The sequence below is a fragment of the Dunckerocampus dactyliophorus genome, chromosome 12 (assembly GCF_027744805.1).
Source record: "Dunckerocampus dactyliophorus isolate RoL2022-P2 chromosome 12, RoL_Ddac_1.1, whole genome shotgun sequence".
In the NCBI taxonomy this organism is placed as follows: Eukaryota; Metazoa; Chordata; class Actinopteri; order Syngnathiformes; family Syngnathidae; genus Dunckerocampus; species Dunckerocampus dactyliophorus.
The window spans coordinates 22,715,747-22,729,406 of NC_072830.1; the positions used below are offsets into that span (position 1 = coordinate 22,715,747).

At 38.8% G+C, this 13,660-nt stretch overlaps 1 protein-coding gene across 6 annotated transcripts in view; it reads right to left on the reverse strand.

Annotated features, from left to right (window-relative positions):
* si (sucrase-isomaltase (alpha-glucosidase)) overlaps positions 1-13,660 on the reverse strand; it is a 96,201-nt gene that overhangs the window by 27,140 nt on the left and 55,401 nt on the right. For all 6 annotated transcript variants that reach the window (XR_008573099.1, XM_054793560.1, XM_054793562.1 and 3 more), the window contains 13 exons: positions 12,568-12,717; positions 12,287-12,493; positions 11,215-11,369; positions 8,312-8,480; positions 7,234-7,330; positions 4,542-4,654; positions 4,130-4,255; positions 3,565-3,693; positions 3,195-3,308; positions 3,047-3,109; positions 2,761-2,877; positions 2,566-2,656; positions 2,334-2,472 (listed from right to left, as the gene is read on the reverse strand). Coding sequence is in view for 5 of the 6 variants with exons in the window: in XM_054793560.1 (XP_054649535.1) it covers positions 2,334-2,472; positions 2,566-2,656; positions 2,761-2,877; positions 3,047-3,109; positions 3,195-3,308; positions 3,565-3,693; positions 4,130-4,255; positions 4,542-4,654; positions 7,234-7,330; positions 8,312-8,480; positions 11,215-11,369; positions 12,287-12,493; positions 12,568-12,717 (1,670 nt within the window). In the remaining variant the exon portion in view is untranslated. The remainder of the gene's footprint in view (positions 1-2,333; positions 2,473-2,565; positions 2,657-2,760; positions 2,878-3,046; positions 3,110-3,194; positions 3,309-3,564; positions 3,694-4,129; positions 4,256-4,541; positions 4,655-7,233; positions 7,331-8,311; positions 8,481-11,214; positions 11,370-12,286; positions 12,494-12,567; positions 12,718-13,660) is intronic.

Below are 13,660 nucleotides of genomic sequence, written 5' to 3' on the forward strand. Positions count from 1 at the left end.
GGATACAGTGCAGCGAGGTCTTTCAGAGTCGTGATCATGCAGGGTCATGTTTTCCACCAGCTCTCCCTCATGCACTTTGGTCTGTTTGGCTGTATGTGTGTGTAGTGTGGAGGACTCCTACCCTGCTGTCCATAGTTGTTTTATCCTGCCTTATTATCAGCAAACTTTTTTGTCATCTTCAATGTGTGGTGCAATAACTCAAAGATGAGTCTCTGACAGCGTCCCAGTTTGTATGCACTGGATCTAGGGAGATGTTTGGCCAAATTATGTCGATCTACACAACACTAGATGGTGGTATGCTCCTTGCAGCTCACTGAGCTATAGGGAAGTGGTTAAAGGCATACATGCATTAGGGTTGTGAACGATAAACCAATACAACCGGATATCCGCTTTGACAAGCGAGACAAGCGTCGGTAGCCGCCTCCTCAATCGATAACAATCAGCCATAAATCCTTAGATTAATCAACCGGTGAGACATGCATCGGGTATCACGAGATTAGCAATCGGTTGACAGTGCGTCTCTAACATAACGTGAGAGTCTGCGCTGCCGATAAAATGATTCTCACGCATAATGGCAAGCGCATCGTGGACAAAAGTACAACGGTACGTCGCAAGTGTCACACAACGTTAAAGGGATAGTTTGGATTTTTTGACATGAAGTTGCATGACATCCCCATCAGCAGTGTAGTCCAGCAACAGCAACCTACCCCCCTCTTGGGCCCGTAAGTCCAGTTCTGGTCAGTTTTTGGCGATGAAGAATTAGTTCCGCTTAACTGCTAGGGACATTTAAGTGAAGAGTTTGGTTTCTCAAAACAATATGCGTTCAAAAGACTAATACATTTGCATCACAAAAATGCCTTCTCAAAAAAATCAGAGCTCACAAAGCATTTGGCGTTATACAGTATTTGTCTCTTGCCGTATCCCTGCACACTGTCACCTGTGCATTCATGTGTATGTGATGAACACACTCGCGGCCATCTTGTTAACGTATGTGTTACACAGCGGAAGAAGATGCAAGTGTGTTCGTCACATACACATGAATGCACAGGTGACAGTGCGCGGGGATACGGCGGCAGACAAATATAACGCAGAGCGTTTTGTGAGGTCGGATTTTTTTTCAGAAGGAATTTTTTTTTACAAATGCAAATGTATTACTCTTTTGAACGCATATTGTTTTTAGAAGCCAAACTCTTCACTTAAAAGTCCCCAGCAACTAAGCGGAACTTCGTTCTTCATCACCAAAATCCGACCAGAACTGGACTTAGGAGACCGAGTGGGGGGGTAAGTCGCTGTTGCTGAACGACACTGCTGATGGGGATGTCATACAACTTTATGTTAAATCATCAGATTTATCCCTTTAAACTACTGGTGGAAATACAACAAACATGACAACACACCCCGATGCAAAAACAAGTGGAACGAGACAAAAACAAGAAGCCCAAGCGCTATAAACTTTACAGCCCTTAGCACATGATTCCAAGAGGGCAAAAGAAATTGACCGGGTGAATGGGACTTTTATTGCTGTCGAAATGCAACCCTTCTGTGTTGTGGACAACATAGTTTTTCAAGACACGCTGCAGTCACTTGAGCCCCGTTACAAGATTCCTTCATGAACCTATTTCACCGATACCGCAGTTCCTGCTTTGCACAGCAAAACAAAAGACAAGTCACTGACAGCAGTGTCAGCAGCTAATTTCAGCAGGGAGCATGAACATTTCTCATTTTGTATTGAAAAAAACTGAACTGTGACACCAAAGTATCAAACCAAACCGAACTGTGAATTGTATGTATCGTTGCACACCTGTTATAAGAGATAACTTTACACTGTAATATATTGTACGTGCAGTAGCATTTTCATTTATGTGCAAATGAACAATATCCTTTGCCAAGTTTTAGTTTGAAGATTGTCTCTGAATTGTTGGATGCTAATCAAAAGTACAACCTGGTCTTATGGAGTTTATTAAATACATCCTGGTGGCTTGCTTTGCATTTGGAAATGAATTTTCGGTTGCATAGGCCACTATTTTTAATCCAGTAACTGCTTACATCAGGGGTGTCCAAAGTGCAGGGCCATATACGGCCCGCAGCTTCTTTTCTTATTGGATTTTCAGGAGTTAATCATTCAGCTCACGTTCTGTGATGGCTTTTGGACCATCATACTCACAAAGTTATGACAATAGAAGTACTAACCTACTCCTTCATACCTAGACACTACAATTAGGTTTTCCAATATCCATTCATTAATTTACTCTTGCAGTCCGATGAGTGAGGTGATATTACATGCACTCACAAACACGCAACTAAGCTCAAACACATCATGCTGCATATCTTACTCATAAGTAGGTTTGGTGTGGGACCAGCCATAGATGCTATGGACATCGTAGTGTTTGACTGCCTTTCCGTCACTGAGTATCTGTTCGCTGTTCATGCACAGAGTCTTGTGGTTTAAGCCAAGATGTTTTGACTCCAAGGCTATTTGGACAAGGACACAAAAAACATGCAGATTAATTACTGCTGCATTGTCAAATTACAGGACCTGAACATATGCAAACACTGTTGTCTTACATGGCATATATGGAGGATTCTCAAGCAAACTGTTACCCAGACACTTCTCCCCAACTGTACCATGCACAAAACTAGCAGGCTCATTCATATCCTACAAAGGAAAGGATTCTTTAAGCATAGAAGTCAACTGGGCATAACGAGAACAGCATAAGAACATGATCTGTTTATTAGAATGGTCTCTTTCAGGTCACTCACAATCCAGATGCCATCAAATTTCATAGTTGTCTGATAGAAGTCCAAGATTTCTTGAAGCCACCAATTTGCGGTTACATCACGGAAGAAGTCAGGGAAGGCGGTGTAAGCCCTGTAGATCTGCAAAGACGTGATCAGATGATTACGTTCGAAAAATGTCAGCCAAACCTTTTCATTGTGTCACTATGACTTGTAGAAATATTGTATATTAAGACATTTTCTGGTTCAGATCTTACACCTTGAATGTACAGTATAACACCCAATAATGGTGTAATTAGCTTATTTATACCTCTACTTGGGTGTCCCAGTCCAGAGATTCATCAACTGTGACATTGGGGAAATCTGGCCAAACCTACGAGTCAATGATGTGACATCACATCAAAACATGGCATAATATCTAAATGTAATAATAGTAATGGCAACCCACTTCGTCTTACCTTCCCCCACACAATGTCACCACCAAGGTTTTTGGGCCATTTGATGAAGACATCTGCGGCTTTACCTCTCTCAAAGGCAGGATAATGAGTCTCATTTCCAGAGATGGCTGGGTCCTGGAATTGAAAATGTAAAAAAAAAAAACAAAAACAAACATTTGTTGTGTTTGCATTTTCTCGCTGTCATTTTGTTTTTAATTTGATCTCCTCTCACATTCGAAAAACATGCATGTAAGGTTCACTGAAGATCCATTGGTGCGAATGTTACTGTGAATGCTTTCTGACCCAATGAATGAATGATTTTTCCACATAGTTTAGTCTGATTTGTTATTAGTCTGCAGGAAAATCTGACTGGTTGATGATGGTTTATTACCAGAATGAAAATGAACCTCATGCCCTCTTTTCGCATGTTTTCAACGAGGGCAGGGAGTCCAGAAAACTCGGGGTCCAGGACAAAGTCAAGCTGCCGATCCATGTAGTCAATGTCTGCATATTGCACATCCTGCACATTACAGTTAAACAAACAAACAAACATAAGTCATAAAAATATCAGCAATTTGCAAAGAATGAACACAAAAAAAATGTCCAACACAAAATACTTGATCCTATAAAAAGGTCTATTCGGTACAGACATTTTTGTAAGTAGTTAATTGTAATTTGGCGATGCTCGGCAGATTTCCATGGAAAAGCATGTGATCGGCATATACTAGAATAAGCAGCCATGCTATTTCTTATGATACGACACTAATTGAAATTAAAATGTGTTTCTTCAATGGAAGGTCAAACATAGGTCAACTTGACACACTGTACACAATACATCTCATATTAATAATAAAAAATATAGATTGCAAACCTTTATGCACTATTGTATGAAAATACTTTGCTTCCTTGGAAAATTGTGTGTATACACAGGAGTGCATGGATTTCAGAGAACTTACATAAGGTATGCCTGCCGCTCTCATTTCCTTGTATAGATCTGCTATCTCCTGGTCGTTAGCATAACCATAGCGACAAAGCTGAAATCCAAGGGACCAATAAGCAGGTAGAACAGGTCGTCCAATCAGCTATAAAGATGAAAAACAAACAAGGAAGTCAAAACACTTCAGCAAAGAAAAAGTTGTTTTGCAAAAAAAGTATTTGTGTGTGTGAGCGTGTGTGTTTGTTTAGACTGCCCAAATGAGAGAGCGCAATGAAGCGAGGAACTCCCAGCTGCTACAGTCCATCAACAGAGGCCCAGGGCCAGACACAACACATAGGCTCACAAACACAATTTAAAATGTTTGTCTCTTACACACACACACACACACACACACACATACGCAAACAAATAAGAGACCTAAGAAAACTTACAGCAGTGTACTCCTGCACCACCATTTCTGGTGTAGGTCCCAGGACCATGTAGAAATCCAGGATCCCTCCCACAGTTCGGTAGGTTAAAGCTGGCGTGGGCTGGAACGTCACATCTGGGTGCAAAGCAAATGATACTTACTATTGCTGAAAAGTATTTGAATATGGCGTTGTGCGTGCGAAACATGCACCAAAAAAAGAAAGTAGAAAGTGTGTCTGCATTTGCATAGTTAAGGTAAATTGTATGCATAATTAATAGCTGTACTCGTTTTAGGTGTGATCATCATTTCGCGAAAGATCTCATTAACAGAGATGAACACCCCCTTTCACTATGAGATGACATGAGACTGGAGAACAGAAAATGTCGAATACTTAGTAGACCGCCTGTGCTTGTAATTGTGGGTCTTGGTGTTGCCAAATATGTCTTTCCTAGTGCTTTGACCAATAGAAGTGTGAGAGTCCCAGTGCTAAAATATGTTCAGTAATTCAGAAGTGAACCAGAAACAATTTAAGACGGGTTGTCTTACAGTATATTCGGCATCTAGAGGTTTATATATGCGCATCAGAAGGTGGCATTAAAAGACGGTTTCCTTTTCTTCCTGTCACTCACACAAACCAGTGACGTGGAGAGATGTAGCTTGTTAGTTCACTGATAATGAAAACTTGATTTCCAAGTTCATTCATCGTTCATTCACTCATTTCAATGTTTATTATGTGTGTGTGTGTGTATATATATATATATATATATATATATATATATATATATATATATATATATATATATATATATATATATATATATATACACACACACACACAATTTTAGCCAAATTAATCACAGTTATCAAATTAATTAATCATAATTAATCACCATTTGCCACTATATGCAAAATATGCCAATTTTTGCTGTATTTTATGAAGAGAAAGATAAACGACAGGACAAAATTACATACTATATATTTGTATGTATGAACAGCTCCAAATTAACTGAAAATGTAAATCAAGCTAAAAGATGGCACACGTCTGAAAATGTATTTGCCTAACGCTAGTCTCTTTAATAGTAGCAGAATATTTGAATCACACTTTAACCGTATTATGAGCCATGAAGGGTTGCATTCAAAGACACCACGTAACCTTAAGTTGATTTCACATGTTTTGCGTGTAAATGTATTTTCTGTCATTTCCGAGCATACTTAAATGCAGCAAATTGTACTTGGAGTAAGAGTAAGAGTTACGTTAGTGAGAGATGAGAATATCCACTTATTGTTTTCTATTTATTTAGACCACACACACACACAAGCATAATAAAGGTATTGTTGTGATTTTCAGAGTGTCAGTGGACGCAGCTCACTGTCATCTAGTGGCAATGAGGAAGTGTGGTTCACAGGAGGAAGGGACTAGAGACAAGTTTGAGATGTATGTATGTGTGTATATATATATATATATATATATATATATATATACACACATACAGTATATTAGTCTATTTTATTTTATTGTTCTTTTTTTTTTTCCAAGGAGGGGGTTGTTATATTCAATACGGCAATTGTAGAGTTGAGTTAAAGAAAAGCAATAAGCAATAATAATTATTATTATTATTATATACCATAACTGGCCAGATGCTTCACAATGTGTAAATTGATTGTCTTCAATAACTATACAGTAACCCCTCGTTTATCACGGTTAATTGGTTCCAGACCCCGACTGTGATAAGTGAATTTTCGCAAAGTAGGATTCCTTTGTTATAAATGGAATATTTTCGTAGTTAGAGCATGAAAACCTGTTTACCACCTTTTAAATATGGTTTTAACATGATTAGATACAATAGATATGAACTAACGCTGCATAATCACCTTTACAATCACATTACCTCCTATTTTGTCTTGTTGGAAGTGATTAAGTTTATTATGACACTTTTGCAGAGCTGCGGGAAATGTGAATTTCTCTTTGAGATGAATAAAGTATCTGTCTCGTAGACATAATAAGAGTAAATAAGATAGTTACGACATAACTAAGAGTCATGCTCGTGTGTGTTGCTTTAAATGTGCTCCCTAAGGGAGCTGACAGGTGGACAGGAAGAGATGTCGGGGGTTCGTAGTGGAGTTTTAGCTTGGCGTGGGTGACGGCCACAACAGTAGCCCATTATTAGGGATTATTGTGGCTGTTGTGAGATAATGCAAACCTGCAATAAAATGCTGCGATCAAATCTGGCATTTGTGTGCCTCACCGCACAAAGCAGCATGATTTATTAACTGATATAGTTTGGAAAAACCGTGATAGAGTGAAGCAGCGATATTCGAACTGCAAAGCGGCCAAGGACGACTGTGTATGAATCTTGTAGCCTAGAAAACTTTAGCCCTTTTCTTTTATCCATTTTCTTACAAACAAAGGGTTATTTAATGTGGAATGAGCCCACATTTAAATTAGAGTATGTATTTTTTGCTGTAGTATCACAATGTGCAACTGTTCTCCATACACAATTCGAATGTGGAAATGGATCAAACATGCGTCATATATTGTACTGGGCTTTTATAAGTCTTGTTAAAATAACATGCTTAAGAAAACATGGTATTAGTATTAATACCTACAGAAAATGCCCACTGCATCCATTTCAAGACGTGCTGACATAACATGTTTCATCAAGCATGTGCGTGTGTGTGTGTGTGTGCACGTGCATGTTGAGATGAAATCTCACCCATTGCATTGCTGTTTAGCAGCAACACGCCGTGAGCATCCGCAGTGGTCTCAAGTCCCATGTAGAATGGATGTACTCCATAGCAGTTCATCTTGTACTGTAACAAAGACAATACATGTCACTTTGCTTTTGTTGCTTCATTGTTTAGGTGTGGTAGGAGCTGTGCTACTTCGAGAATGTCGACGTGAGGAATCACAAAGAGGGTTAAACACACAATTGAGCATTAGACCGGACTATGAGGGGATTCTTAGTGATGTGCCAGGGACAGGAAATCTGCCACTTTCAGACGTCAACATCCATGATGAAAGCCCACGGGCATGTCACACTCCATCAGACTCATGCTCTTCTGGTACCTAAGGAGCTGTTAAACTTTCATGTAATGTCTGTGTGCATACGTGTGCGTGTCCAATGCCTTACTATCAGTTTGATCTGACTAAAAAAAGAAAAAGGTCAGGATTGTAGCAGTTTTCTCATTTGTACTACCGCATTACCATGTTGTCTTCATTAGGGGACAGAATTTGAGACAAACCACAATAGTTTGATGAGTTGAAAATAATGCAGACAAAAATAAAACAACAACAACCTATTGGTCTTGGCCTTGCCAAAACCGCCGTAATTTGATACAATTTGATCCAATTTGACCAAAATGTACTCTAACCGAATACATTTTTCCCATAAGCTGCTATGCTGACATAAAGACACTATCTTCATATGCACAATATTGCAAATCCATCTTTCTATCTATTTATATATAAATAAGTCTATCTCAGTAAACAGACCACCCAGTGACCTTTATCAGAACTGATTATTTAACATTGATTTGAAGATTCCCACAAGCATTCCCTTGGATTTCATAATGCTGACGTGGGTGGACACTTCATCCAATCTGAACTTGGTACCGTAGGGTAAAAAAAAACAAAAAAAACCCAACAATTTCCAGTCTCAAAAAATGTTTAGTGACATTCAAAACGCCGAGTGCGTTGTTTCAGCGCTAACAAAAAGTAGAATTAGTAAGTAAAAGCTATTAAGCACTAAAAACAAAACTTCCTTTTCAGTGCATGTATGCAGTGTTACTTACGCCAGGCGGCTGGTCCTTGGAGAACATACCCCAGGTGTGAAAGTTCAAGTCATGTTTGTATGTTTGATGTCCAGTCTCGCCAAAGCCGTACACGTACTCGGATGACAGAAGCGTCGACACTTGGATGAACATGTCTGAGAAGGTAAAGCCTGGCAGAGAGGAGTCCCAACTGAGAAAAGTGACAAGAGGATTAAAATCAATAAGAGGGGATTATTGTCAAAGGACGTCATCCAAAAAATGTTTGACACAAATAACCGTTCCCCCCCTCAAGAATGTACCAGCATCGATTCAGACGTATTAATTAGCGACACTTCAGCTGACATGACACAATAAACCTGCTCAAATAGATGCTCAAATATGCACATAAGATTCTGAAATAGTTGTATTGAATGTTGCTGGTTGGTTACATGCATGGTGTGTATTTCATTTATTTGTCCATTTTCAGGATGCCTTTGCTCAAAGCACTTGATACTTGAACTTTATGTAAAATTTTTTTTCTTTTTAATAGTTCTTTCCTCTGAGTGTGTAAAGCAACAATAAATAAAAATATTTTTGTTTCATATTCGATGTGTTGCTTTTTAGGACTGAATTATGAAGCATGCTGTACATATGGATGATCTGGACATTTTCTTCAACTGGACGTCTTTAACTTTTCATCGAGGGCGCCTCATGTCCACTTTTATATTCCCGTCTGTAAGGTGTGCAATTATATTAAAAAGCTTTTGCCATCGACGTCCGACATTGCTGTGTATTGAATGATGTCACATATTGTTGTAAGAAGTGATTTACTGCAAATGCCATATATTTGAAGTTGCAACTTGTCCTTGCTGAAAGTAAATAACTTCAGTAACTAATTTCCTGATTGACACAAAGTGTTTCTTTTATTGATTAAAATCAATCAACCACACATGGAATCATTTATATAGTTAGGACAGTGTAAAATTTATTTATTATATATTGTATTTTTATACCTTTCTTCAATCAGTCTCTTTTGTGTCCTGACCAAGGACAAACTAATGACATCTAGCTGTATCTAAAAGTAATGAAAGCTCATTTTTGAAGTACAGTGTTCCCTCGTTCTATTGCGGTTCACCTCTTGCAGATTCGCTGACTTTTTTTAAGTGCTTCTTTTTTATATTACAGCATATGAACGCCGTGACAGGCCAAGCCTGGCCCTTTAAGAAGAATTACATCGTAGGAAGTTGAGTGTCTATCTCTTCCCGCTCTCGTCTGTCTGCCCCGCTCATTGTTTTCTCCGTCCTGATTGGCTGTAAACCACTGTCAATCAATCTACTTCGTGCCGTCCTGCCATGTCTCCTGTGTCATCGCTAGCTTGCTTGCTAGCTTGTAAATGACTCTTCGGTTCGTCTGCAGCAATATGTATCAACAAGGATACAAAAATGCTGCAGTACAGCGGAATGGCGGCAGGACGAAAAGGTAAGGTCACATGAGTCACGAGTGACTTAATAATATCTTGTGTTGATGATTAAAATTTAAACAAAAGGTTTGAACTGTTTTGAGGCTGTTTAAACAAGAGAGAAATGTGAGAAAATGTTATTGCCTGTCTGAGAGAAGTCTATAAAGTGTATGGTGAGTGGGTTTACAGCCTAAAACATTAATAAAATAATAATTGTTGTCGGCTACTTCGCGGATTTCACTTATTGAGGGCTATTTTGGCAACCTATCCCCCGCGATAAACGAGGGAACACTAATTTATTTATTATATATTGCATTTTTATTCCTTTCTTCAGTCTCTTTCGTGTACTGACCATGGACAAACTAATGACATCTAGCTGTATCTAAAAGATTGTAAGGCTCAGTTGTATTATACTGTACACCGTAAAAGCGATAATAATGTAGTAATCTTTTCTGGGGGGGTTTCTGTGTTGCTTTTGAAACTGTAATAAACAGTATGTTGGCTGTACATCACCGTGCAATGCTTCGCTGAGCAAAAAAATGAAAATGAGAATGAAGGCAACATATTATGGGAATAAAGTCACAATTAGAAGAAGAAAATTTACAAGAAGAAAGTTCAAATAGCTGGAAAATTAAAACAACAGCAGAAATGGAAAAAATAGCTGTAATTTTAAGAGAATAAAGTCAAAATATTCCGAGAAAAAAATAATTTTCTAAGGAGGAAAAAAGTGGCAATTTTACGAGAATAAACTCGTAATGTTATGAGAATAAATGTCATTTTAATAGCATGGAGTTGAAATATAAAGAAAAAGTTATTTTTTTAAAAAGTCGTAATATTATGAGAAGCAAACAAAATAAAATTAAGTTGTCATTTTTGGAAAATTTGGTTGGGGAAAAAAGTTAAACTATTATGAGAATAAAGTCAGAATATTACAAAAAGAAGATTATTTAAGAAGAAAGTTGAAATATTTGAAAAAAAACAACAGCAAAATGGAAAAGAGCAAAAACTGAAGTTCATACTAATAATACCCTTTTTCACCTGTATCACAAAGCTGTGGTGCCATTTTTTCTTGAAATATATACCGTATAACTTCTTACCATGCCTACGTGTTGTGTCTGTGCTGCTTTACAAAATGTGGCCCTTGCATTCTTTCAATTTTGAGTATGTGGCCCTCAGTGGAAAAAGCTTGGCTCAGGAAGCCTATGGAGTTTATTTGCTCGTTAGCGTGTGACCACTTTGAACTTTTGCACAATCTTAAAAATGTATGAAATACTGAATTTGGGAGTTTTATTGGCTGTAAGTTATTATCGAAGCTATTACAAAATTAAGAAATACATTGTGAACTATTTTACACTTTGTATAGTGAATCTACATAATATCAGAGTGACTTGGAATTCTAATCTATTGAGATTGCACCTGCAAACATCATGTAAACTGCAGTGGTCAGAAAAAAAAACAAACACTCTCTTGTAACACCTGCACTCACATCTTGGTTCCTGTGCTTTTCCGTATGACCTGGATGCCGAATGGATCGTTCTTGAAAAGGACCTTGTAAAGCCTCTTGTCCTCATTAGTCTCAGGGACAGGTGGGACAGACAACGGCACCGGAACCTCATAACGATCCGTGGCTGGGTCCCAGATCTGGACAGCAGGGCATATTAGTGTGTGAGCCAAAGTGTGGCAAGCACGCAAGCATGTTGCAGCACTAGTGTAAACAAAATGATTCTGTATAAAATATGCTATATAGCGTAAATTCTGGACTTTTCACACGCTTTGAACCCTGCGGCTTAAACAATGATGCAACTATGTTACAGTTTAAAGAACTACAGGTCCCATGATGCTTAGAGTTCGGAGTCAGAAAGCAGTGAACTGGAGTAGTAAAGTGGACGCTAATGTCACATTTTGTAGTCCTATGAGGCGATCATGTTTTCCTCTGACAATTCTTAAGTAAGTTTGATCAAGTGTACAATTTCTACAGCTTCTACTTTGAATGCCGTTAAACTCAGAGGAAAAAAAGTGTCTCACGTCTCACCACCGGAGCTAACGAGTGACGCTGGGAACATCGAGTGTAGGTAGGATTTCAAGGTTTATAGTGTGTCTTTCTGTGTAAATATCCCATGTGACAACGTGCACACCTGCAGCTTACAGACAAGTGCAGCTTATATATGTGCAAAAAGGTTTTTTCTCTTTAAATTTGGTGGGTGCAGGTTATATTCAGGTGCGCTTAATAGTCTGGAATTTACCGTACTGTGCCTAAACACCTAAACACAGGAAGTGAACAAACTTTAAATTACATAATGAAAGCAAACAAAGTGTTCTAAGTGTCAACATGTACGTTGGTACAAAGACATGGTGTGAATTAATTATCAGCAATAGACATCGAGAGGGGGTAGGAATAAGTCCTGCTTCTTCCTACTCCTTTTCAGACATTTTTAATTGTGCAAATGTAACCTTGCGATGTTCCTGAACAAAATTGGTAAGCATGTCAAACAAATAAACCATACCATACTGTAAATACTATGACATGTGCACAGACACAGTGTACTGTAAGCCCACACCTTGAACTGTAGCATATTACTGCTGTGGTAGCTGATCTGAACACGGAGGTTGTCGATGTCAGGTGAATCCGGGCGACCACTGCTCCGGAGGCGTTTGTTCCGATTGATATCAAACGAAATGCCTGAGCTGGTTTCTTCGAAAGTTCTGACAGAGTATCCATAGTCTTTGGGATAGAAGCACCATGGAACACGTTCAATTGTGCTTTCCTGATTAGCAAAGTGGAAAAGAAAGCAGGCATTTACAACAATAGAATTTTGTGACGTTTGCGTTTCCGCCTCACCTTCCAGATGCAGCCTCTGGCTTTGCACTTTGCCTCATCAGCATGCTCCTCAGGGTGGCAGTCAAAGCGCTGGAAGTCTTCTCTTACCACCTCCCAGCGCACCAGGTATGTTTCCCCCAGGTTTAAGGACAGGTTCCGTAAGAACAAAACCTGTGTTTGAATGCGGATTATAAGGATATACCGACCCAAATAAAGATACTGATAATAAGACAACTTTTTTATCAAGGCAAAATGCACATCTGACAGCAGCTAAGTATACAAGTATATTCACTGGTCAACATGCGTACATGTGGGGTCTTTGTAAGTCGCCCACATACTGTAAGTGGTTATCTGAGACAAAAGGTAGGATGGGAATGAAGTCCATTCTCCTGACAATGTCTCAGCTTTGTAGAGACAGGCTTGCTTAAGCAAGACTATGTGCTGAACACCGCTTGTGCTATACCAATTAAAACACAGATGTTCATTTCCCAAGCTGTTTCAACAAGTTTCTACAAACTATGAGTCACAGCAAATCTAGAGGGAGCTCTTTGACTCCTGAAAGTTACAGTAACACCCTGAAGCTTCTTGGGCTGCTGGGCAGACTTTTAAGAATGTTCATTAAACTGAGTTTGATGATAAACACACAAGCACAAAAGAAATTAAATTGGTACAGAACCTTTGGTGTCGTACAGAGGTGTACCGCTTTCCCACACGGTATACATATTAAAACTGAAAGACAGGAAGTCTAACTGCCTCACGTCAAGCGTCTATCGGTAAACATACCGTATACAGTGAAGCCCAGTCTTTGCTAGTGAGAATCATGGCTAGTAATAGTTCCAAACACAAGCAAGAGCGTGGAGACCCTCTTTTGTTTTTAGTCTCCTGTTTCCTCCACTTTGCCTTCACAGTGAAATTTGCAAACGGATGAAGACAATAGCAGTTGAGATCGGCAGTTAGGCTACAAGCTACAACTATTAATGCTGCACTTTAGACAATAAGGAAGTTTAATTTCCTAAAAATAAAACCCGATTTCAGACACTTCAAACTGTTAATGTTGCGCTTGTCTGAATTGTTTGACTTTCCGAAAAAAAAGAGGGTTATCCAAACTGTGGCT